General features: G+C 39.9%; 1 protein-coding gene across 1 annotated transcript; it reads left to right on the top strand.

Moving 5' to 3' along the window:
- The first annotated feature begins 1165 nt into the window (after positions 1-1165).
- RHOBTB3 (Rho related BTB domain containing 3) lies at positions 1166-25742 on the top strand. Its single transcript, XM_048290698.1, has 12 exons — positions 1166-1251; positions 1421-1637; positions 9016-9208; positions 11014-11165; positions 11959-12067; positions 12843-13211; positions 15484-15596; positions 17146-17257; positions 19964-20137; positions 21321-21487; positions 22677-22773; positions 25354-25742. Coding segments are annotated over exons 1-12 (1821 nt in total). The 5' UTR covers positions 1166-1249; the 3' UTR covers positions 25470-25742.
- The last annotated feature ends 235 nt before the right edge of the window (positions 25743-25977 follow it).

The following is a 25977-nucleotide window of genomic DNA, read 5'->3' as shown; positions in this document are numbered from 1 at the left end:
CAAATAGTGGAATAGTGCTTTTCTCAAACTATGGATTGTTGCAAGCAAAGCTCTATTCACTATTCTGTTGATAATCGTATCAACTCCTGTTTTGAATGAGTTCTTGCCCATGGGATTAACAGTAGCATGTGTTCACATAACAGAGTATTGTTTATCACCTAGAATGACTAAAATATTTTCACTTTTTTTTTTTTTAATTTTAGAGTATGCAGTGGTATCTGACAGCAAACATGGTATTTTTAGAATGGATTTGGTATATTTCCTGTGTGACCTCTGTAGGTGACCCTGCGTTGGGGGTTGGGCTAGGCGATCTTCAGAGGTCCCTTGCAGCCCAAACCATTCTGTGATTCTGTGATTTGTGTTTGTTTTAATACAATTTGAGATCATCCTGTTGGAAAATAGTGCTTTAAATGTCACATGAACACTAAAAAGTCTGCATGGCATTTAAGAAATTATCAGCCTAATATTAAAAAGATATATATTATTTAAATTTTAAAAAATTAAAAGAGGTTTAAATACTTTAAGAGACGATCTTCACACTGCTCTTTCCTTTGGCTGTGACAGTCCCAGGTCTCTCCCCTGGTGCAGGCAAGTGGCGGCACCGTCCCCTGGTGTGGGGATGCTGGTCCTGTTCCTGCGGGGCGGCGGCAGAAGCAGGAGCAGAAGCGGGGTGGGACACGGCTCTGCCCCAGAGCCTTTCCCTGCCCCAGAGCCTTTCCCTGCCCCTGCTCACCTGGCTGCACCTGCTCTCGGGACGTCATCTCGCTCTGCCCATCGCGTCCGCGGTGCTCGCTGACGTCAGGATGCGATGGCCGTGACCGCCCGGCCGGACCCTGCTGCGCCTTCACCGACAGCGGCGGAGCAGCGCGGCCACCACAGCCTGGGCTGCTGCCGCCGCTGCCCCTCCTGCTGCTGCTGCTCCTCCTGCTGCTGCTCATCCCGCTGCTGCTGCAGACCCTGATCCTGCTGCTGCTGCTGCTGCTGCCGCCGCTGCTGTTACTGCGACTGCTGCTGATCCTGCTGCAGCTCCGGCGTGCGGCTGCAGTGCATCGCCCGGAGCAGCCAGCACCAAGTTATCCAGCCCGGCCAAAGCAGAGGGAATGCGGCAAGAGCTCCAGAGGTCACCGCAGCGAGGCTGAGCGTGGACACCAAGGAATACGAAGCCAAGCCCGCTGGGGATTTGCAATGCAAGCAGCCTTTCCAGGTTTCTTTTCTGCTTTGCTCCCACCCTGCTGCTGGATTTGAGATCATGTATGTGGTTTTGCTGTTGATTACAGGAGGGTGTTAAAATCTAGGGAGGGAAGAGGATTCGGAAGGATTAATATGTTAGTTTTGATTTAAGGGGATTTTATTTTCTTTCCCCTTATCCCTGCCCTTCATCTTTGTTAACACAACTTTGTCTTTATTATTTTTATTTTAGGTCGGTTAATATTGTAGCTTTTGGGAATGAAAGAGATGGTTTTTCTGAGGACAATCAGCAGCCCAGCCTGATCTGGAGCTATCTCAGGAGAAGTGCTCTCATTTCCCAGATCGACAGCAGCCTGTCTGCCAGTCACGTTGGAAACCCAGTTTTTACCGAGTATCAAGCCTGCGTGTTTGGAAATGTCAGACTGGTGGTACACGACTGTCCTGTCTGGGTAAGAGATCCATCTCAGTCTTTGTAACTGCAATTAGCAGTGTGAACTTATTTTAGTAAAATGAAAACATATCCTAATTTTATATGGTTTTCACTGTTGAGGAATTTTATTAATAGCTTCATTATTGCAAATAGTAAGAAAAACTTATAAAATGTAACCAGGCAAATGCTGCGAAATCTCAAAGGTGCTACAAAAAGTTTCCCACAAACAAGCCCCTGTTGGCCTCCTCTGTGGGAAGGTGGTTTTTTCAACTGTGCTGCTTAGTGGGAATTTTGTTAAAGATAATCCAGAGGTAAACAAGAATGCCTTCTTAGTGACACTGCATTATAAGCTTTCTCTTCAAATATTTATCAACAATAAAATGAAACTTAATTTTTCTGTAAAAAACAGGCAGTAAGTTTTCCAGCTTTGAAAAATGACAGATGAAAAGATTTGATAGCTTGCAAAATACAATGTAGGGAGTAATTTTACTTCTCTTACAAAGAATAATCACATCTTAACATTATTACCTTTATCTGATAGTAAAAAAAAGATTTTGGCACTGTTGCAAGTTGTCAGCACCTTTGTTAGTAAGTGAGAAAACTTAGTTATGAGTGTGAGCAGATCAATGATTATGTAAGAAATGATACTGATAATCTAAATTAAAACATATTTAATGACTACTTAGTAGCCTTAAAAAACCCCCATCAGCTTACCAGCTTTTAGAAATTAAAACAATAATCAGTTTCAGGTCCATAATTCTATCCTTTTGGGTGATTTTTGTGCTCCTGTAAGGGAAACCTTTTGGAGAATCTGCAGGAATTGTAACAGCTCCGTGAAATACACAATCGGAAGCTGGCAATCTTGAAACTAAACAATCCAGTTTAGCTGTCCTTCTGTTTTTTATTTCTTTTTGCCAGCTGTGCTTACAGAGACCAGTTCAGATGGACTGGAGGATCCTGTTTCTAATCTGTGAAGCTGCATGTGACCTGCATGTGCAGTTTGCTGGAGTCACTGGAGCGTAGCAAAGAGTAAAATCTCCTGAATATAAATGAAGTCTGTAGGACTTCAAAAGGCTGTTTCAGAGGAATGGAGGATTGTAAAGGAGGTGGGAAGGCAAGTGGGGGTAGCTGGAGAAGGGGAAGGGAGGGGTAGATTGGAGACACAGTTGATGAGTTTTTACACTGCTTTAATTACATTTGCCCTTCTGCAAAATGAGATTGTTCAGTTCTGGAGACCTTATAATTTCTGCCCTTCAAAAGCTAGCTTGTTATTGTCTGAGTCACTGCACATCTGAGCCCTCAGGTTTTTTCCCTCTGTAAGCTAGAGGAGGCAGAAGATGTATTACTGGGAATGTTGAGGACAAATTAGCATTTTTCTCTTCATAGAAGACATCTCAGATAGCAGGACTGGACTCTGGTGGTTATTTGCAAGCAGTGTCCTTGCTAGAGTAAGGCAGAACAGGACTATTTCCCATAGGTTGAGTGCTTGAGGCTTACCATGTAACAGTGGTTTATTCAGGGCTGCTCCCCTGCTAGCCTGGGGAAGCAGCACAGAACAATTCAAAATGTTGACAGTTGTTGCCTCAAGTCGGATACTGCAAGGAACAGGATCCCTGTTGGATGTTACCAAAACACAGAGGTGGTGGTGTGGTGGGTCTTGCAGTATTTCAGCCTCTACCATCTGAGCACAAAGGCGGATTTGTGTTTTACCTGGGATTTGTACTTCATCTAGATTAAATCCATATGATTAAGGCAAGTCAGTCCTAGACATGAACTTGGCACCTGAGTACACTGGTAGTTGGGAGTCTCAAAACTCAAGGGTGCCCCGCTGCTCTTTGTCCTTCACAGCCATCAGTCTGGAAAGGCAGTGTTGATGTGAGTTTACTGAATAGAGCTCCACGGTGAGTGGGGGGGACCCTTTTGTATGGCAGATTGTGGTGCAGTTTAAGTTTTCTTCAGTCCCAGTCTGCTGCTGCATCTGTCTGTCAGTCCAGGACATTGCTTGGCCTTTTGAGTCTGCAGGAGGGCCAGCAGTTCAGGTGTCTTTAGAAAATTAAAAAGATAGATTCATGTTTGCCAACATGCAAAACAGCATGTTGAGAGCAGCTCTCCTTCCTGAGGCAGTTGCAGGGTGGAGGATGGAAATGTTGACTTTGGGGACCTTATAATCCACGCAGATATCACAGGGCTGTAGAGACAGTAGCGGAACACCACATTTTCAAAATGTGGGAGCAAAATGTCAGGGTTTCCAAGGACAGGTTGCTATTTGTATGCCACTCTCTGGGTGTACCATTATGGCTTGCTGTGTCCGGCACTGCTCTGGCAGAGCTGTGTGCTCTATGCAGGGGACGGCTGGACAGTGCACCCACATCCTTGTAAATCATGTGGCTTCAAAGCATTTTCTCAAAAAACACAGACCTAGGATGAGAGGAGACATAAAGAACTAGGTAAAAGACATGTGTGCTAACATCTCTGCTGAATATTGTGATTTTAATAGCTGATCAGCTCCTATGCATGCTCAAGCTGTTCTATTGTAGGTCATATTGAAAAAGAATGTCAGAGTTTTTCTAATTTTGGAGGGGCAAACCTCTGTATGGAGCTAGTAACTCACAAGGAGTACCTTCCAAGAGGAATTTTAAGATTTGCTTTGGGAAAGGCTGCTTTAATAAACACTCTGTATTAGATTTGACAGTCTTCATGACTGAGATGCCATTTTACTGACTTGCATGTATTTTGCAATTCCACTTAACACTGAATTTTTTTATGCTTCTGCAGAAAAAGTGCAGGCACAATTTTTAATATCTGGTGACAAGTGACTCTTCCTCAAGTCCAGAATTAAGCACAGAATAGAAGCTGTAATTCGTGTTTTGATTCATTTAATTACAGCGCTTGAAAATAAATGGCAAAATAAAAACTTCTTTCTAAGTGTTCCCTACTTGCGGTAACTCTTGTTTTCCCCTCTCTTACTCAGATCAATACCCTGAGGATATGAGAGTGTTTCTGTCTTATCCTGGGGGTCTTGCTGCCCTTTTTGACTTTTTCTACTATGAGCCACCTGGTTTTGGTTTGGTTTTGTTTTTATGGCTTTGGTTTGTTTGGTTGATTTTTCCCCCCGGAAGCAATACCCCCAGAATTTTTTTGGTTTCCCCTATTCTATAGAAACTGCTCCGTTTCTAGAGAATTACTAACATCATCAAGTACAGAAATGTTACAAAAAGGGAAAAAAGAGAGCTGGGTTTTGGAGATTGCTTTGTGTTGGATTAGATAGTTGCAGTGGTGCGGATTCTCTGCTGCATCTTCTCAGAGCCTTGCACAGAGCTGCAGATCTCCATGGGGCTCACTAGTACATAAATATATTAACTGCAACTTAAATATATTAAATACAATTTTGAAAAGCTGTTCTATGATTTTTTTTTTCCTAATTCTCTCTTACAACTTTCTCATTCTCTTAGTCTATTTGTATTTTTTCTTGTCTGCTTTTTTATTTACTGCACCAACAGGAATAGTCACTTGAACACTGTGAGCTTTCTTATGGCAACGGTATCATCCATAGTGTAGTTGTCTGGCTTTTTCCTCTTTATCATAATTCTTGTGCCCCTTGAGCTGCCAAGGCTGGCCAGTCCTTATCATGTCTAAAGGTAAAGGAATCGGATCCACTTTTAGATTTCATTTACTATTTTTAGAAATCTAGACAAATTACTGCTTCAGTAAAAAATGACAGCTTGTAACTTTTCATTTTTCAGAATGTCATCCCTTCTCATTTTTAAACTTGAATGCCTGAAGTGGCAATTTACAACAAATGATCATATCCTGGTAAAAAATACTATTAAATTAATTTATGAGAGGATGACACAGGCCAATATGAGCTTCCTTTGTTTTGTGGGGGGGACGTTTAGGGGGATTTCTGAAGAAGATACTTCCATCTGTGCTGCAGATTACTTATCTGAGTAGGTTCAGGGGACTAGTAAATTGTAGAGGGTACGCCCATAAAATTTGCCCTGCTGCACACCTGATAAGAAATTGCAGAGGAATCTTGAAAAAAAATGGGGAAGGCCCCAGATATGTGGTGTGGAGAGCATCAGTGTGAAGAAGGTTTTGGTAGAGGAGACTGGGTCTGTAAAAGGATCATAGGGAGGGATAACTCCCCAGTATTCCCAATGCAGCTCTCTTGGATACTGAGGAAATCCCAAGGGAACTTTCCTAGGGGGTGGCCAGGCACCCTTGTCCCCACAAAGAGCGGCTGGCATTGCTGCTGCCTCAGATCAAGGGCTGGTCTGGGTGGACGTGGGGACACTTACGAGCAGATTTCAGAAAGAGTGTGGGCATTGCAAGGGCATTTGTGTGAGGAATTTCACTGCCATTCCAAAAAGGCATTCATAAACCATTTTTAACAAAGCAAGTATTGTTGTCTTGAGGGATCATGTGATTTTTGTAGGAAAACTGTATCTTCAATGCCTCTGAAAGCTTTATTTTCAACACTGAATCTTGAGAAGTATAATTTACTAATGGCAAGAATATGTTATGAGACACTTAGAATGAAGGCATGCAAGGAAGGATGAAGCTTTTCCTGAGTGGAACAACATCTGAAGTATAATTATAATTATAATTAATAAGGTCATATTAAAATAAACTTAGCTGTGCAGTTACTTTTTCCTTTTGTCAACGGCTGACTTGGGAAACAAAGCAAGAAGCATGATGAGGAGTAGCTGTTACACAAATTTCATGGATGGAACCTGAAATTAAGGTTGTTCCTGAATCTGAACTGATGTTCAGATTCAGAAGAAATTCCATCTGTCATTTTTGCATAAAGGTTCTCTAAAAGCGATAACAAAGGAGGCTCCACATGCTCTGCATGTGCAAATAACCCATTGTCAGAGATATTTTTGGAGGATTTTCCCAACACATTAGATTTAGCTCTGTTGTACCCTTGAGTGAGTGAAAAACAACATACGGCAAAAACAATATACAAACTATACACAAATATGATATTAATACACATTAAATTCCTTAAGAAGTTTCCATAAGCATTTTTTATTACTCATGCTTAAAGTTGAGCAGTTACCACATATTTGTCCACCTGTGCTCTGCACTTTGTTTATGATACCACCAATTGTCTCCAATCTTTTAGCAATGGGCAGGTACAAACCTGGGCTGACCTTGAAGAGTGTCAGCTGGAAGGAAATTGCAAAGGAACAGATGTGCTTTCTGTCTGCCAACAGAATAAAACATAAATATTCTATGTTATTTTTGGGTTGTACTGTATTTTTCCATTAAACCTTTGTTGTGTTAAATGTATACAACTCTATTAAAAATTCTTCATTGAGGTCTTCATCAGCTAAAAGATACTAAAGCTGTCCCTTGAAAACTTTCAATTTTTGCCTGCTTTTGTGACCGTGTTCTCCAAATGTCCATCTAGACAGCTGTCTCAAAGTACTGTAGCTGGTAGTCTTACTGCTAGAGGTACTAAAGGTGCATTTATGTGTGAATGTTATGCCATTAACTGGGCCTAAATGATTGTATTAAGTGCTAGTTGAGACTCTCCTTAGCCTGGGATTATAATAGTCTTTAGCTGGTTGTCTCAAAAAAACAACTATCAAGAGCAGTGCACTTGACCTCCTCTCTTGTCAACATGGTTAATTATCTAAGAGCTATTCCTGATAAATTGTTAATTGTGGTTTACTTATTGCAGAACAAAAGCTTCTATTACAGAGATCAGTGGGAATGCCTACTACAATTTATTTCCTGATTTATTTTTTTGTGAGGTCAAGACCTGAATTGGGAATTATGTGCACTAACAGTTCAGGTAAATATTTGCTGACTTTGACTTCCATCAAGGTCATGCTACTTCTTGTAGTTAAGAGCATTGCAGCAACCTCATTGTATTTCAAACAATGACCCTTTTGAAATGATCAAAAATAGTTAAGTTGACAATGCAAGCCACATCACTTGTTGATATTACTAATCTTTTATGTATTTGACTCCCATTTATAATGCTTTTATTTCTGTGACTTGCTTTTCAAAATTTGCATTGATCCCCCCCAACTCAAACTTTGAGTTGTGCCCTTTTGTTACTTCTTCTGTGCTCACTTATTCCTGTTTTTCACATCATCTTTATTTCATTACTGCTGATTTCCTTTTTCAAGATCCCAAGTTCTTCTAGTTTTGCCTCATGATATGCAGGGCTGTGTAGAATGACAGAATCACAGATTGGTTTGGGTTGTAAGGAACCTTAGAGATCCCCTCATTCCAACCCCTCTCCCATGGGCAGGAACTACTTCCAGTAGACCAGATTGCTCAGAGCCTCATCCAGCTTGGCCTTGAACACTGCCAGGGATGGGGCACCCACAGCTTCTTGGGGCAAACTCTGCCAGGGCCTCACCATCCTCTAAGTAAAAAATGTCTTCCTTAAGTTCAACCTAAATCGACCCTCCTTTAAAACCATTTCTGCTTGTCCTATCACAATAGGCCCTGCCAAATAGTTTGTCCCCATCTTTCTCATAAGCCCCCTGAATATCTATAAATAGAAAAAAAAAAAAATCTTGGTTCTGAGAGGTGATAGTATTTTGGGTTATCAGAATTGTTTTTTGGTTCTCTGGACCAGTTCCAGATTTCTCTCAAGAGTTTTCAATTCAGCATACATTCAAAGGTAGGGCTATCCCAGGTATTTATGAGCTATCTTCAGGTGAAGCAGAAGTTGTGGAATCACAGCTCCATGACGAATACACAAGTAATAAATGTATATTGCATGTGGATACAGCACAGTTGGAAATTGACAGGGTATCAAACAATTTTAGAGGTTAAGTCCTCAGCATGAGCAATGAAAAATTGAACGTGAAATTGAAAAAAGAAGTTCAGGTATGTGATTGAAGTCCTTATCCTGAAGACATTAACACCTGGTAAAGCTATGTGGAAGCTCTTGTGAAGCAGATAAAAATCACACTGAATTATTGAGTTTGTATTTAACAGTTCACAGGTACATGGGATAGTTCTGTGTAACCTTTTCCCTAAAATGGTGTGATTAATAATGTTTTTGTATGAATAGCTGAAAACCTCTACCACTGAAGGTGCTTTTATTTCCTAAATGAAACAGTTTTAAAGTTAAGTATTTAAACCAGCAAAGTTTCTTCCTAAAAGAAATATACCCAGATAAACTATATTTTCAGTTCTTCTTGCAGAATTCCTGAAATCATGGAAAATATTTGTGATTTATTCTAACAAACAACTTGTTCTCCACACAAGGAAATTGCAAAGCATGAATTCTGCTCATTGTTGCATGTCTTCAGATAAGGTCTAATCAGCCAAAAACACTTACGTAAACTTTTGCATTAAGAATATTGAATATTTAGTCTTTTTCTTAATAGACAGTAAATTCTTGATCAGTGTTTTTTTCTTATTAGGATATATTTGACAGTGACTGGTACACGTCCTGCAGGCTCATTGGAGGAGCTGATATTATTGTGATTAAATACTCTGTCAATGACAAGACTTCATTTCAAGAACTAAAGGACAGCTATGTCCCAATGGTAAAAAAAGCATTAAACCACTGCTCAGTTCCAGTAATAATTTCTGCTATTGGTGCAAGAAAAAATGGTATGTATCCAGCCTCCTGTAACGACAGATAAAATCTCATTTGGAATTTGGGTACAGTGTAATTTCAGTAGAAGTTGGTTGTTTTTCCAAGTTGTTAACAGAAACAATTAGTCTGTCAGGATGACAGTAATACACACATGTATTTTGGCTCTGTAGACTGATGTATTGGCTAGAACATTGTGCTTAATTAACCCCAGTGATGAAAGGCAACCTATCCTTCTTTGACCTCTGCAACGACTTTCTTGTGGAGCCATCACACATGGGGATTAAATCCAGTAATTTGGATTAAGCAACATATGTTTGGGTATAAAATATGTCTAGTGTACAAGATCAAAATTCTATCCAGCAGTCTGCAAACACTGGAGAATGGGTGGGAAAAGCCTTGAAATTCTCTGGGATTTTTTTCTTAAAGTAATGAATGAAAAACACGAGCCTGGCTTGTCTTTTACTTTATGACACTTGACTAAAACAAGTGCTTCTGAGCATCCCTCCTTTTAATGAGTAAGGGACGCGAAGAGTGTAGATGTAAACATTTATTTTATAATGTGCATAGAAATATTCATCCATATGAGTGTATCCTCTGTGGATGGAATGCTCAGTTTTGCCAGGGTCAACTTATAAATCTTCTAGCTCAGTGACTGATAAAGGACAGTTAAAGATCTCCATAACAGTTAAATATTTATTTTCTTCCATTTAATAATTCACTGATCACAACCAAAAGCTTTTATGCTCTCATTTATACAGGAGTAATAAATCTCCCATTCTAAAGGCGAGATCTTGGTAAATTGTTTGTCTTCCCAACCCTTTTCTTACACTTAGTATTTAAGCACAGGATATCACCAAACTGAATGACTCCTCTAGTGGTTTTTTTTTTTTTCTTTTCCACTTAGTTTTTTCTGTCTTCCTCTTTAAATAATGTGGTCATGGGAGACATCAGGCTGGATCTCTGGGTTTGCCCTGGGACCTGTCAGAGCAAACTGCTGTGCACACACAGAACCCTTTTGTTTCTAGGAGGTATTTGTGAACACAGCAGTTTGCTCATACAGATTACTAAGATCTTAATCCTCTGTAGTGGTAAATGGTGCTGCCAAAACAAATGATCAGAAAAAAAAAGAAAAAGCTCTTTTAGTACATGTTATCCATAGGTCTAGGCAGAGGACATTAACATGGAGCATGCACAGCACGTTTGAAAGCACATCCATGGCTGGCAGGTTCTTACTATCATTGAGCAAAGCTGACCCAGTGTGGCTAAAAGACTTTTAACATTTAACTGGCATAATATTAAAAGTTCCTAATTTGTTTTTTAAAAAACGTATGTAAAATATGTGTAATTAAATCAGATCCTGCAGTATGTACATACCCATCAAAGGTTGGTCTGGAGTGGAAATTTTCCTTTTCCATTTCTGTGTGTGCTTCCTGCATGGACAGGCCACAATAATTCAACAGGTTTAAGGGTGTCATTCATGAATGATAACACCTGAAGGCTAGTACAAGACCTGGGCATGCAAATGTAATGAGCCAAAGCCAAACCTGGCTTCTGGAAGTCTGGCTGGGCTTTTCCACCTTAACAAAACCAGTAAAGTAATGCTAGTGTAATGTGTATTGAGGTTTGTAGAGTGACTAGTATTTTGAACTGATTAATAAGAAGTTGGGGTTTTTTTCTGTAATTACAGATTTCTTACTATAAAATTACTGTTTTCATTTCCCTCTTTGTTCTCTTCTAAAATAACTTTACAGTTATTTAGGAATCAAAAAATTCTGCATTATTTGGCCAAAATGGGTTTTTTTATTACTTTTTACCCCAGGAGTGCCCTGCACATGTCCCCTGTGCACTTCAGACAGGAGAAGCTGTGTCATGACCTCTGAGGGAGTTCAGCTTGCAAAGGAACTTGGAGCCACTTACCTTGAACTGCACACTCTTAATGACTTCTACATCCAGAAATACTTTGGAGGAGTGGTGAGTGAGAATCTGCTGGTTTGGAAGCAGGTAGAACACAGAGGGAGTGCATGATTGATGTGAGGGCTTTAGAGAACCAGGGGAGGCATACCATGGACCCTTCCACTGAGTGCAAGTTCCCACTGATGCAAGATTCAAGTTAGAAAGAAGTTCTTCACTGTGAGGGTGGTCAGACACAGGAACAGAATGGTCAGGGAAGCTGTGAGTGCCCCATCCTTGAAAGTGTTCTTGGCTGGGTTGGACAGGGCTTGGAGCAACCTGGTCTAGTGGAAGGTGTCTCTGCCCAGGGCAGGGGGATTGGAACTCGATTGTCTTCAAGGTACTTTCCAAGCCATTCTAGGATTCTATGATCCTGTGATGCTATCTGAATTAGCAGTACCTAAGTTGCTCTGGTTTTAACTAGGAAGGTTTAGGAAAGCCATACAACACACTGCAGTTTTCCACTTGTATTTCTGTCCTTTTATCTTAACACCCAACTGAACGAGGCCACTTCACAAGATACAGTCAGCATCTAAAGAGGTTGTTAAATTGAATATCTTTGTGTCTGTCATTTCTAGGAAGATGAAATACCCAAAAATTAGCTACAATCATTTGAATAAATCATGTGTTAAGTGGTACTAATTCCATCTAAATATGGTAGCTTCTGCTAAGGAGTGTTGGGACTCTCTTGGATGATTCATAATAGTGTCAGTAGCTTTAGCGCTGAATACAGAACCTGTTATACTCCTTAATTTGACATCTAGGTTGTTATTAAACAACAAGAGTTTTTAAAAAAATGTATTTCTTGTCTTAGTTGGAATATTTTATGATCCAAAGTTTGAATCAGAAGTCATCTGAAAAAATGAAAAGGAAAAAGACACAGAAGTGCCATCGAGTCCAACCACCTCTGCTTGAACAGCCAGGTGCTCACTCATGTCTGGTCTCTAGTATCATTCCTTATGTGTGTCACTTTCTATGCACAATTAATATTTTTTATTGCAGTTTTTACTAACAATTGTTCCTGTGAGCTGTGCTATCTATTGTCAGTTATTCTGAGTATGTTGCATCATCTTTTAGTGATGGTTTAATTAACTTGAGGAGAATTGTATGGCAATATGTAACATTGCAATGGATTTCTAGTTAATTTTAGATATAACTAATAGCGGTTTTCTGGTGGACTTAATGAATAGCGAAAACATGAATTAATAAAATCCTTACATAAAAGGCTTGTGGACTGATTACAAAAGAAAGCTGTTAGTGCATGAATTACTATTCTACAGCATCAGCAAGGGAGAGAAGTATGCACTTTTATGTGATTTCTGACCATATGATGCATTTATTCTGTGAAATAATTACTGACAAGTAGTATCTCTAAATTTGTAATTGTCTCTTCTTGTGTGTTCTAGAAATTTGCTCAGACCTCTTAGATTTGGGATACACAGTCAACATTTCTTTATAGTGTAACTGTCTATAGAAGGTTCATGGAAGGACAGGCACTTACTGTGAAATTAAGTATTTCTTAACTTATTTACTGTACCAAGTATTTCCATTTTTAGAGTATTTTACTGAAGATAGTCGAACTGCATATAAGAAATTTTCTCATTGAATACCTCTTTTAAAAATTGCCCTTTGTTTGATAAGGTCAGTTGTCCTATGATTAACACTTGCCTAAGTTTTACAGCCTGACTTCTTTTGCAGAAAAAATGCCGATCCTGAAGGGTGAAGCCTCGCACTACAACGCAGACCTGCACAACCTGCTCTGCTGCTGCCAGTGCACAGATGTGGCCTTCTACCCCGAGGACCTCAGCAGGGCAGTGGAGGCTCACAAGATCATCCTCTGCTCCGTCAGCCAGCTCTTCATGCTGCTGTTTGGGGTGAAGAGCCCATCTGACGCCCACGATGCCTCCATCATGCAGCTGGCACAGAGTCTCTTTGCGGTGGAGGCAGGGGATCCCTTCCCCTCATCCCCCCGTGGTGTCCCACCCTGTGTCCCACCAGTCAGGGTGGTGGTGAAGGATTCTGTCTTCTGCTCTTGTCTCCCAGACATCCTCCACTTCATTTATTCAGGTACCTACTGGGAACAGGTCTGGCTACCCATTTCCTATCCTCTCATGAAGGAGTATGTGCATTACCCTAAGGAACATGGGTTTGCTGTCGCGAGATGATGTTTATACCATGTTGCCACACGTATTTTATCCTTTGTGACTATTATGGACAATGGAAAAAAACCATCACCTAGATTTAACAAAGATTAAATTAGTTGTCATTCCAGACTTAATGGGCCTAAATTAAATTAGTCTATAAGCTAACATCAATAACATTCAAAATTTTGCCAAAAAAAGTTTGGAGTTGGAGTCATTTTCAGATCCTAGGCTCTTAAAATGTTGTAGGTTCTAAACACAAGAGCAAGAGTGCAGAGTTACTTAAGAAAACCCAAGTAATTTTTCTTCTGGGTATGGTGCTGCTGAAGAGAAAACAGTGGTAAATGGTGGGAGTCTGGGGACTTCCAACATGTTGCATGAGTTTTGTTACCAGTTTGTACAGACTGTGACCTCACCTACGTAATGCCAGCTATTAAAATGGCACAGATATTTTTTTCACTTTTCAGATGTTGCTTAGAAACCCTCAGCTGAAAAAGTTGGGGTTTTTTACTGGAAGTAGAAATACCTGTTTGTTCTTTAAAATTATTTTTCAACCTGTCAGAGAATCTTTCAGCTTTCAGTTGGAGTCTGCTCATCAAAGGCATCCCTTTCAATTCTTTCCAAAACAGTGACAAACATTAAGAACAGATGCAGAAGTTTTTCACAGTGAATGGATTTTTTTTGGTCTCATTTATTGGAGACAAGGATAGGGGATTAAAACTGGAATTTCAGCAGGTGATGGATAAATACAGTATTTTTAATTAATAGAATAATTTGGGTTGGAAAAGATCTTGGGATTATCAAGTCCAATCACTAACCCATCACTGCCAAGCCCATCACTTAAACCATGTCCCCAGGTGTCACATCTTTGAAGTGCCTCCAGGGATGGTCACCCCACCACTTCCTTTGGCACTTTGTTCCAGTGCTTGGCAACCCTTTAGGTGAAGACGTTTTCCTGATATTGAATCTAAACCTCCTCTGGTGCAACTTGAGGCTGTTTCCTCTTGTTCCGTCACTTATTACCTGGGAGAAGAGACTGACCCCAACCACAACCTCCTTCCAGGCAGTTGAAGAGAGTGACATGGTCACCCCTGAGCCTCCTTTCTTCGAGTCTAAACATCCTTGTAAACATCTTCATCTGTTACCATCTACAACTTGTGTCTGCTGCCTTGTATGCACTAATTTCGCTTTTTCACTTTCCTTTATGTCAACCAAGGAGCTGTGAAACTGTGCAGTTGCAGGCAGAGCTCTGCTTTAGGTCACAGGTCCCAGCATGAGGGGCATTGGCAAAAGTCCTTGTGCCTTTTGGTGCCTCTGAGAGGTGATCATGTCTTTTGAAGGCATGTGAGGTATGGGCTGAGAAAAGAACAAATAATGAGTTTTCAGGTTTCCAGGACTGTGACATGATGCCCATGAAGTTATAAACCAGTGTGGTATAGCTGGGAGCTGACTGAGCTGAGGATGCTGTGTGCTGTAGGTGCTGATTTAGCCTCTCGACAGCAGAGCATCTTCAGGGCTGTGCTAAGTTGGTCTTGGCACTGAGCTTTATCTATTTCTGTGTTCTTGTCCTGGGTTAGAACTGAAAGTTACCACAAAGCCTCATGGTGCTTTTGAGACTTACTCCAGTAAAATGCATGAAGATAAACTATCTTTGTTTTAACTCTCTTCATTTTCCCAAGAAAGTTATTGAGACACCTCAGTGAGTATCATGGCTTTGACTGTGAAAACAAGAATAACAGAAATTCTACTGCAAACTTTGTGCTGGTTTTAGCTATGAGGACTCAGAATGTAACTGCGCATGAAGTTTTTGTGGTTCAGTCACCCAGAGAACAATGCAGCCAGCAGCAGGGGCAGAAACTAAAGAACTTCCACAAATATTGAAACACTGAGGATTACTTTTTTCTGAATCTCTACCTGCAATATGTAGTGACTGAACTGGGAGGAATTCAGAAACTGAGTTTGAAAGCAAGGGAGACGCTCTAGTCTGTTGGTACATGGTTGCACTATAAAAAGTACCATGGAAGTTTTAATGTGCAAAACTGCATCTTTCCCCTGCTAAAAGCAAGGATCTGGCTGATTTATGTACAAAAATCTACCATTTCTGCAGGATGTGTTTGGCATTGATATCACCTTTTCTCTGCCTGCTGAGGCCCATGCTTTGTTGATGTATAATCCATTTCTCCCTGCTCCTGTGACAGGTGCTTTTCAGTGGGAACGATTAGAAGAGGACATAAAAAAGAAATTGAAGGATCCAGAAAAAACAGAGCATGTGCTTGAGAAAGTTAAATGTATCCTGAAAACTCCAGGGAAGGTACATCTGACTCCCTTGGGGTCACCGTTAGTTACTTAAGCTCTCAAGAAATTGTTTTATAGGCAACGGTCTCTTGTCAGTCTTTGTTTTAAAGTCATTTTGGCTTACACAGCTTGTGCTTTTCATGTTTTCAGTGGCTTGTTTGAAGAAACGTACACAGTTATCCTGATGTAACATGCAGAATTAACATAATTGGTAAAAATCACACAAGTACGTATTCTAAAAGGATTAGTTGTATTCACAGCTTTCTGGCAGTATGATTATGGGTTGCTAATTCCCATGTAATAGAGGCTGCCTAGGGAAGATTTTTTCCTGAACATATGCCAAAAGTTGGGATTCTGCAGTAGATCCAGAGGGGTAGTTTCTCACATAAATGTTGTGATATGGAAAGCCGTCTATAACTCAGTATAGTTCATTCAGTAGACGACCTCACAGAAAAATGTAACATATCATATTATTAAGTTAATAAAAAGTTACAATGTAGAATTAGTTTTAATATAGAATTAGTTTTTATAGACATTTGCTTGTGGAGCTTATACTTTCCCTAATATTATAGAACTTGCTCTAATGATTTCTGTCTGTTTAGATGGGAAAACCTCTCAGATTCTCTTGGAATAACACAATATAAGGATCAAAAAGTTACTGAGCTGTTTTCAGCTTCTGACTGCTCTGTCTTAGGCTTACCAGCCCTTAGTGCCCACAGCTAAAACATTTATAGGTTTGGACTTGGAGAGTCTGGAGACTTTTGAGATACTGAGCCTGCACTGTTGTCATTTTTTTTTTTTTTTTAATGCCTTCAGGGTACTCTTATTTCATTTTTCTTTGGAGGCCAAAAAAAGGAATTGTGATTTTTCTTAGTAAAACTGAAAATTGATAAATTTAAGATTTTAATCATAAATTCATCTAAATTTCACTTGTCACAATCTAGCAATATGATTTTAATGTTGTTCCTTTTGGCAGCTTTGGATTACATTTTTAAAGTAAGAAAACCAAAACAGAAAACTAGCTGGGAGTATAGGGCTTTGGAGGGTCTTGACACCACCAGGTTACTGTAAGAGGAGTCTGTGCTCCAGCCTGTGAGCTCCCCCTGCCTCTGTGGAGGAAATTCCAGGGCAATATAAAGAAACACAGAACTCTCACCTGCCTTGCATCTGTAGAGAGCATTGTCCTAGGGGGCGGATGTGCGTCCCCTGCTACCTCCAGAGACCTCAAAACTCATTTTGCTGCAGTGTTGGGTCTCAACAGGGAATGTATGAAGAAGTGTGGACTCCAGAAAACTCCAATGAAGCCCAACCTGTCTGGTCGGGCTGGATGGGGGAGTTTAGTCAAAGGCCAAAAAAGGCAAGAGCTGAGGTGTGACTGTGGGGAAAAAAGAGACCCCTCAGAGCTGCTGCACTGTAGGGAATAGGAAATTAAAAGATAAAAGGTGATTGCAGAGGAATGCACATGTGAGAGGCTGTTGTTTATTTTCCCATATAAATGATGTTCCATAATATTTAGTTCTGTGGGCTGCCACACGACAGCTCTTTATTACCAATTTATTTTTCAGCTAAACACTCTAAAGGAGTGCAGGTCACACGAGATAAAACGGCTCTATAATACATCTCTCAGGCTGTTCTTTAACACACCTGTCCTGGCTGATGTCATCTTCAAAATACAAGGTAAGATGCCTCTGCTGCCTTTGCCTCTAGCCTTTGTCCTTTTTCCCCTCTTCAGGAGTGTGGGGCATAGAGGTGATCATGTTCTATGGAATCAAAGCTAAAGAAATGTGAATGCTTTGCTGTGACTCTGGAAAGCAGGGAAAGCTTTCCCTGTGGATGCTCTGTAGCACTGTCCACTTCCAGCATGGTTTGCCTGGGCTGAGCCTATAGGAATTCCCTCTGCCTGTCATGGTAGACTGTGCCATCCTGATTGACATTATTTTTTATTCTATTTTATTCTGTTTTGGTTTACTCCATTTTGTTTTGCATTCTTTCATTTTGTTTTACTTTGTTTTATTTTATTTTATTTTATTTTATTTTATTTTATTTTATTTTATTTTATTTTATTTTTTAATCTCACTCCAGTTCCCAGCTGCACAAGCACTAGAACATACTCAAGGGCTCTGCCCAACATCACACCTTGGAGAGGCATGGGCTCCACCTCTGTGCTTGTCACCCTCAGTGAAAAGATCAGAGATGGTGGTTATTGACTCCTGCCCAACATCCCTCTCTCCGTCTCAGGCTGGTGCTGGCTGTGGAAGCACCCTTCTTGTTCCCCCAGAAGCTGACAGGGACTGGATTCACTGTCCTTGCTACCAGGGTTTGGTGACCTGCAGATCTGATGCCACTGACATTCAGCACATTTTACTGCCTGATGTGCTGCAGTGTCAGGATTGAAATTTTTGTCTGGAAATTAAATGTGCTCATCCTTACGATAAAATATGCAGTGGGAGAAACATGTTGCATGCTTTTGTAAGAATAAGAATGAGATGGTTTTTAAAAGTTAACACTATTCTCTGTCCATCCTCACCCTTCATGTAGAAATGGCCTGCTAGAATTAGACAGTTGTTTAATTATTTTCAGATGTAAATCTCAGGGCCAAACATGAAGCATTAACTCCTCAAGCATAAGCACACAAGGGCAAGCAGACTCCTTCTAGATGGTCTCTTTAATACATGGAAAAAAATTCCACAAAAATATCTTTGAAAAGGAGAGGGAAATACTGATGTTGAGCTCAATGACGTGAACAATTCACCTCAGTATCCCACTCCTTCAAAAGGCTTTGTGGGAAGTTGATGAAACCAGAACAACACTATATATTTCACAGAAAAAAAACCCAAATCCCTGAATGGGTTGACAAGAATTTTAAAAAAGCATGCTCATCCATTAATAAAATATGAATTGTTTCTCTTAATGCTTGATACATCTTCCAAACGTTTTTCTCTAATTCATCAATCACAAAAAATGTATTAAATAACTACTAAGAGAAATTGAAGGCCTTAGTCTAGACAAGCCTTGTCAAAACTAGACAAACAAATTTGTACATTTTTGAGAAATTCCTTGGATACTTAGCATTGCTTTGAGCTTTCTAGCTTACAGAAGTAGGGGAGTCAGGAAAAGTGGGAGCCCATTATATCTGTGTAAAGACACAGAACGTGACTGAGCTTCTTAATTAGTAGATGAATGTCCATTCACAAGCACATACAGAACTGCATGTGTATTTTACATCAGAGCAGCATCATGTTACTACAGACAAACTACAGAAATTTGTAAATACTACATATTTACAATTACATAAAACTATTGACAAGTGTTCTTTCCATATAGACATACACACACATATATGTGTATATATATATATTTTTTTTTTTTTTTTTTTTTGTATGCAGCTTAGACATTTTGGAAGTAGAAGCACAGGGGAGTAGAAATAGAACAAAAGACAAAAATGCCAGAAGGCTTAAAAGAATTACTCAGGTGCCAGTGTTGTGGTTAAAGACATAATTAAAACAGCAACTTCTTTGTAAGTATATACAGTATATTTATCTCGCATGTCAGTTGATCTGTTTATTTTAATTTTGATAAAAACATTTACATCCAACTCTAAATGCTCATTTTGGTTTTGGTTGCTGTCCTGACTGGCACTTGCTTGACACTTCCTTGCACGTGGAAATGGACTGCTCAGTCCAGCTGGACTCTGCAGCCTGAAAGGCCTCTACCACCCTGGGCTGTTGGCCTCTCCAGGTCTTCCAAATGCTGTAGTAAAGCAAAGGACTCACTTGCAAATACTACAAAATTAATAAATTTATAGAAAAAATCATCAGTGGTTTTTTCATAAGACAACCATTCGGGAAGTTCACTTAGGCACAATATTTAATCCAGTTAAATTTATACCTACTTACTGGACTTAATGGAATTTCATCTGGAACAATTTGCCTTTCTCTGCTTTGTGTGGTTATTCTGGTACAAATATTAATTACCAGTAGGGTTGCTGGTGAACACAAATGACCCATCATAGAATCATTCAGGTTGGAAAAGACCCCTAAGATCATCAAGTTCCATCATTAACCATTTGCAAAAGAATTCATAGCGCTAAATATTTATGCAATGGGCTGGAGGTTCAGTTAATGTGAACAGATTTATTGTATTGGTTTAGTCTATTTCATTTTGGTTTAATTAATTTTTGTTTGCTGTTTTTTGCTTTATTTTACTATTTATTATTCATCTTAATTAGCATGCAGTGAGTGTGCTGTTAGTTACTGCCAACTTTCAACACTTTAGTCATGTTCACTGGAGTGAAGACCTTCTAAGAAGACACGAGCTTTAAAATGAACAAGATCTGTGTTATATAACGTCACTGTATATTTATTTTAATCTTGCATCCTGAAGGTGCAACTGTACCAGCCCACAGGGCAGTTCTGGTGGCCCGCTGTGAGGTTATGGCAGCTATGTTTAATGGTAATTATCTAGAAGCAAATAGCGTTCTGGTTCCTGTGTACGGGGTTTCCAAAGACACTTTCCTCTCCTTCCTGGAGTACCTTTACACTGACTCCTGCTTCCCAGGTAAGAAAACTGTAAAATACAGTTCTTTATCTGTGACTCATTTTTCCAAAGTACTCATTGACAGAGAGTATTGTAGCAGCATTTATTTAATTGAAAAGTGCCAATATTTGAATATGCAATGTCTCATATTTTTTCGTATTGTGCAATAAAAAAAGAAATCCGCCCTATTCAAGTAAAATCAGCTAGAGGCAGAAGAAATACTGCTAATAAAATTATGTATTTGCTTTGTGCTTACATAATATGATGCAAAGAAGTTGCAATTTCACTTCTGATCCATTATAATATTTGGGATTTTACTTTTACACTACAGTAATGTTGTTTTCTAATCTTGATTCTGTGTTTGATTTAAAAGTTGTAATTTCTTTAACACGTATATAGCTAAGTTTAATATAAACAAGGTTAAATTGCAAGATTATCTTATTTTTACACATGGTTGTCTTACATGTATGTAAACCCAGAAAAAAAATGTCAACTGGAGTGTTTGGAAAGAAAAATTGAGCTAAAATATTCTTTGTGTCTCGACCTTTATCTTTTTTTATGGGAAGAAAATCTGCATACTACATGTAAAACATGATTTTAATGCGGCTAGTTTTTCCTTGATATAATGAATGATGTTGTGATATGGTTTTTTGCTTTTGTTTTCTTTTGAAATAATTATTTTACCTTATTCTTATATTCTCCATGTTTCTCCTTCCACTCCATCTAACATTTCCTTGCTTATCAATTTAAATAAGCAACCACCATGCTATATTTAAAAAAAAAAAAAAAGGTTGCTCTTTTTTGTCTTTGGCCTATTGGCTATATTCTATTGTATCATAAAAGTGCTTTTTTGAAAGAGAACTCAGAAAGATAAATCCTCTTATTAATAACCACTTACTCTAAATAGATCAACAACACTTGACTCATCATCTTCAAGTTCTGGGATATTGACAGTAATTCTTTACACCTACCTGCCAAAAAGTTCTAAACTCTTTTTTTTTTTCTTAATTGAATAACTTATCTGGAAAAATAAGGTGATACAGCAAGCATAAATTTATAATAATGAAAAATAAAACAAGGTCATCACAGGTGTCTGATTTTATGTTTGTTCTTAGGTAATTAAAAGATAACTTGGTGAAAAGTAGCTTTGATCATCTTATCAAAAAGGTAAAAAACGTGTAACTTATGTCTTCTTGATTTTTAGCCAGTATTCTCCAAGCGATGTCTCTGCTGATCTGTGCAGAGATGTACCAAGTAATGAGACTCCAGCATATTTGTGAACTTTACATCATCACGCAGCTTCAGAGCATGCCTAGCAGGGAACTGGCTTCCACAAGCCTCAGTATTGTTAGCTTGCTCAAAAAAGCTAAGGTATGTGTTATATATTTCAAATGAGAATATATATGTTGACTTTAGTAAGTTGTTTGATTTTTAAGATTTTTAAGATGTTAACAGCAATTTGTGTTCCCAAGGAAATATGCTGGTATACAATCTGTTTATTAGGGATAACTAGTGATACCAGGCTGGCCAGAAGAAGTCCTTCAGCCTTTAGTTGCAGAATGTGCAGTCACAGAAACACAGAATTGACTCTACCACTGTCCCCAGGGCAGCCTGCTCCAGAGCTTGACAACCCTTGCCATGAAGAAATTTTTCCTACTATTCAACCTAAACCTCCCTGGCACAACCTGGGACCATTTCCTCTTGTTCTGTCACTTGTTTTCTGGGAATAGAGCATGACCCCCATCTGTGCACAACCTCCTTTCAGGGAGTTGTAGAGAGTGATAAGGTCCCCCAGAGCCTCTGTTTTTACCAGGATAAAAAACCCCACCTCCTTCAGCTTCTGCCCATAAGATTTGGGCTCCAAACCCTCTAGTCATACCCTCACCTGTGTAATTTCCTTTATCATGGATACACTGCAGTAAGTCATCTTAACCATAGCTTATGCCAGAAAAGATGTGTTTTAGGCAAGTGAAGATGTACTCCTTCCTCTTTTAGTCAAAAAAGAAAATTATGCGGTATGCAGGTGACAAAGGAGATCTAACTGGACAGAATATTGAGAGAAATGCATAAAAAGTATGAAAAGAAAAGATTTGAGGCTGAAAAAAAAGAGATACAATATAGGCAGGGTTGGAAAACGAGGAAAATAAAAACTAGATTGCAGGCTATTGCCTTAATCAAACAGGATTTTCTGCAGAAAGAGGAGACTACAAAACCAACATCCACCTTCCTTCCCTCCATTTGTGTGAAGCTCTGCCTCTGTGCAGATGACTAAATTTCCAAGATTCATGATTGCTCAGGGGTTTTTCCTACCTCTAGGAGAGGGAATTTTGTGATTTGCTCTTTGGTGTTTATCTGTTTACATATTTGTAAATTCACACGTTTACGTATTACACCTGTTTCCATTAAATGACTTTTCCTTCATTATCTTCCACAATCAAAACTTTATTTAGTAAACTGCGGTATTGGCAGTGGAAACCTGAATATTTTGATACATGAGATGCGGTTGTGTTTTAGACATTATAGCATTACATAGTTTTTTGTGTTTCCTTTCTTTTCACAGTTTCACAATTCTGATTGTCTTTCAACTTGGCTTCTTCATTTTATTGCCACTAACTACCTCATCTTCAGTCAAAAGCCTGAATTTCAAGATCTTTCAGGTATTTTTCTGTTCATTTTGAAGAAACAAATATTTTTCTGTTTTGCTGAGATTAGAAGTGATGTTCTGGACAATATCATTTTTGCATGAGACAATGATTAGGGTTTCTTTAGGATATTCCAGCAGGATGTTTCACCACGCTACTGTGGGATCAGCACACAACATGATCCAGCCAGCACAGCACCACCATTTTTTTTGTTCCTACTCCGATGGCCAGGTTCCCACCCATGCCTGAATTTGCTGGAACACTTTGGCCATTGCATGTCAACCCCTTCATGTTATCTTGATAATTTAAATCAAAGGCAATGGGTCATTTTTGGTACTTCTTCATTAGTGCTGGGGTTTTCCTTGAAGAAAATAGCATTCTTATATTACTCTCCAGCAGATCTCATAAAATGAAAAAACTGTGGTCCATTCAAGTAAACAAATCCAGCTTCTTCCAGGAAACTGATACTTATTTTTCCAAGCATTTGTATTTACTTCCTGATATGTAACTAGAAAGTGTTGCTCATTGCCTGTGTGATTTTTCTTTACCCTGATGAGGGGTGCATCTCTTTGACCCGGATACCTCTCTTTGACCCATGACACCTCATCACCTCGAGGTTCAGGACAGAAATACAGCAGCAGGCAGTCACTCTCCAAGGGCTTTCCAAGACCTGAGACCTTCACAGAATCACAGAATCAGCCGAGTTGGAAGAACACACAGGGATCACTGAGTGCAACTCCTGGCCCTGCACAGCTCCATCTCCAAGAGTCACACCTGGAGAGTATTGTCCAAAAGCTCCATGAACTGTCAGGCTGGTGCTGTGACCACTACCCTGGGGAGCCTGTTCCAGTGCCCAAACATACACTGGAAGGACTTTTTTCTGATCCATTCTAAACCTCCCCTGACATAACTTCAGGCCATTGCCTTTGGTCCTGTCACTGGTCACCACAGAAAAGAGATAAGTGTCTGCCCCTCTTCTTCCCCTCTGCCCCTCTTCTTACCCTCAGGAGGAAGTTGCAGGCCCCAATGAGGTCTCCCCTCAGTCTCCTCCAGGCTGAACAGACCAAGTGCCCTCTGCCACTCCTCACATGGCTTTACCTCAAGGCCCTCCTTTTGACACTCTCTGATAGTTTAACATAACTCTTATACTGTAGTGTCCCAAACTGTCCCAGCACTTGAGGTGGGGCCACCCCAGTGGAGAGCAGAGCAGGACAATCGCCTCCCTGGCCTGGCTGGTGATGCCGGGCCTGATGTCCCCAGAACACGAATGTCCCTGCTGGCTGCCAGAGTACTGCTGACTCATACTCAACTTGCCACCAACCAGGACCCCCAGATCCCTTTCCAGGGCACTGCTCTCTGACATCTCGTTCCTCAGTCTGTCCATATATCCAGGATCACTTCATCCCACATGCAGAGTCCAGCACTTTTTACCTGTTTGAACTTCCTATGGCTGGTGATCACCCAGTCTTCAAATTCATTGAGGCCTCCCTGCAGGGCCTCCCTGCCTTTGTGGGAGTCAGCAGCTCCTCCCAGATTTGTATCATTTGTAAACTTGCTCAGTGTCCCTTCCAGTCCTCCATCCAGGTCTTTTATGAAGATGTCGAAGAGCACAGGGCCAAGGATGGAGGCCTTTGGAACCCCACTAGTGACAGGTCACCAGTCTGATGTCACCACAGTTACTGTAACTCTTCGTGCACAAGCCGTGACCCAGTAGCTCACATAACATGTTTATCCAGCTGCAGGCTGGATATTTTGTCTAGAAGGATCCTGTGAGAGACAGTATCAAAATCTTTACTGAAATCCAAAAACATTACATCAACTGGCTTCCCTTGATCAGCTAGGTAGGTTACCCTGCCACAGAGGAAATCAGATTTGATTAGCAGGATACTCCACTGAAGAATGAAGCCCTGATTTGCGCCCAGTATGAGTGCAGTTTGCCTGCCCTCAGGCTCCCCAGGCTGTGGGCCTCTCTGCTGTGCCTTGGTCCAAGCCTCTCAACCAGGAACCATGGCTGCAGGCTGGCTCTGGAATATCTGGGGTTAAGGGGATGAAAACGCACCTTTCTGCAAAAGCAGAAGAGATTAATCTAAATAATATGGTTAAAAGACACTGTTATATAACTTTGCTAGTGATAAAAACCACATGCAATAGGAGATTAACATCTTGCTGAATTCTTAGTTGCAGTCCTCATCTTGCTTTTTGTACTGATCTTGAGACAAACTACTGGCACAGGAATTGACATACCCTGCTTTAGAGTGCTGCAGCATAGAAAAATCCTTGCATAGCACACCTGGCTATCCTCTAGGGATAAAGAATGTTCATCTTTAGGAATATCTCTCTGCTCTCCTTAATGAGTATTGTATTCACTAAAAAAGCCCAACTTGTTTATTACTAACTTAATAACAAGGAAATATTGTGTGACAGCTCTTACATCTGCTCCACAGCAGAGCTGAAGCAAAATGGGCAGCACTCATCTTTATCTTTTCAGTTTTATTTATAGCCTTAATGTTTTTTAATCTATTTTAAAAGACTTTTTACAGGCTGTGCATGTGTGCTCTATGTCTATACATTTAATTCCTTTATTTCTTTGTCTAGTGGAAGAGCGCAATTTTGTAGAGATGCACCGATGGCCTTCAAACTTGTACCTGAAGCAGCTTGCTGATTACAGGAACTATATCCACTCTCAGAAATGCCACTGCACAGTAATGTAAAGAAGCTGAATACACACAAAGTGCATCTCAACTGTAAAATTTCAGATTGGGGATTATATAGAATATAAAAACCGTGTCAAGTGTGAAACCTGATGCTGACCTCCTGTGGAACTTACAGATATTCTTTGTTTTGCTAACAAATCACTCTAATTTTTACCTTGAAGCATTGAGAATGTATGTTGAAGTTTTATTTTAAGCACAAGGACTTCATATCCATGGGGATTAAATGTAGTACAGGACAGTGCCATGACTGCCATCTGTTCCCCCTTCTAATTTCTTTATTGCTTATTTTATTGTTTTTCATGGTTATTTGTGGCTGCTAGACTGAATCTGTTGAAAATAGACTAGTTCTGTAAATCTGAGTGTAATAGAAGCATAGGAGCACAGTAGCAGCGCAGGAAAGCTGAGAAGCCAGGTCATAAGTTCTTCATATACTTGAGGACGCAAAAATTTTCTGCAACATTTGTTAGTTCACAATATAAAGGGTAGGCTTAATAAGTACTGTGGT

This window comes from Corvus hawaiiensis, chromosome Z, assembly GCF_020740725.1.
Source record: "Corvus hawaiiensis isolate bCorHaw1 chromosome Z, bCorHaw1.pri.cur, whole genome shotgun sequence".
NCBI classification, from domain to species: domain Eukaryota; kingdom Metazoa; phylum Chordata; class Aves; order Passeriformes; family Corvidae; genus Corvus; species Corvus hawaiiensis.
This window is presented reverse-complemented; position numbering and strand designations above follow the sequence as displayed.

What these genes read in the sequence shown, in the direction of transcription:
- RHOBTB3 (XM_048290698.1), top strand. An exon ending in TATTGGTGCAAGAAAAAATG is followed by an intron (nt 9,209 to 11,013) that starts GTATGTATCCAG and finishes TTTTTACCCCAG; the next exon opens with GAGTGCCCTGCACATGTCCC. An exon ending in TGAATTTCAAGATCTTTCAG is followed by an intron (nt 22,774 to 25,353) that starts GTATTTTTCTGT and finishes TTCTTTGTCTAG; the next exon opens with TGGAAGAGCGCAATTTTGTA.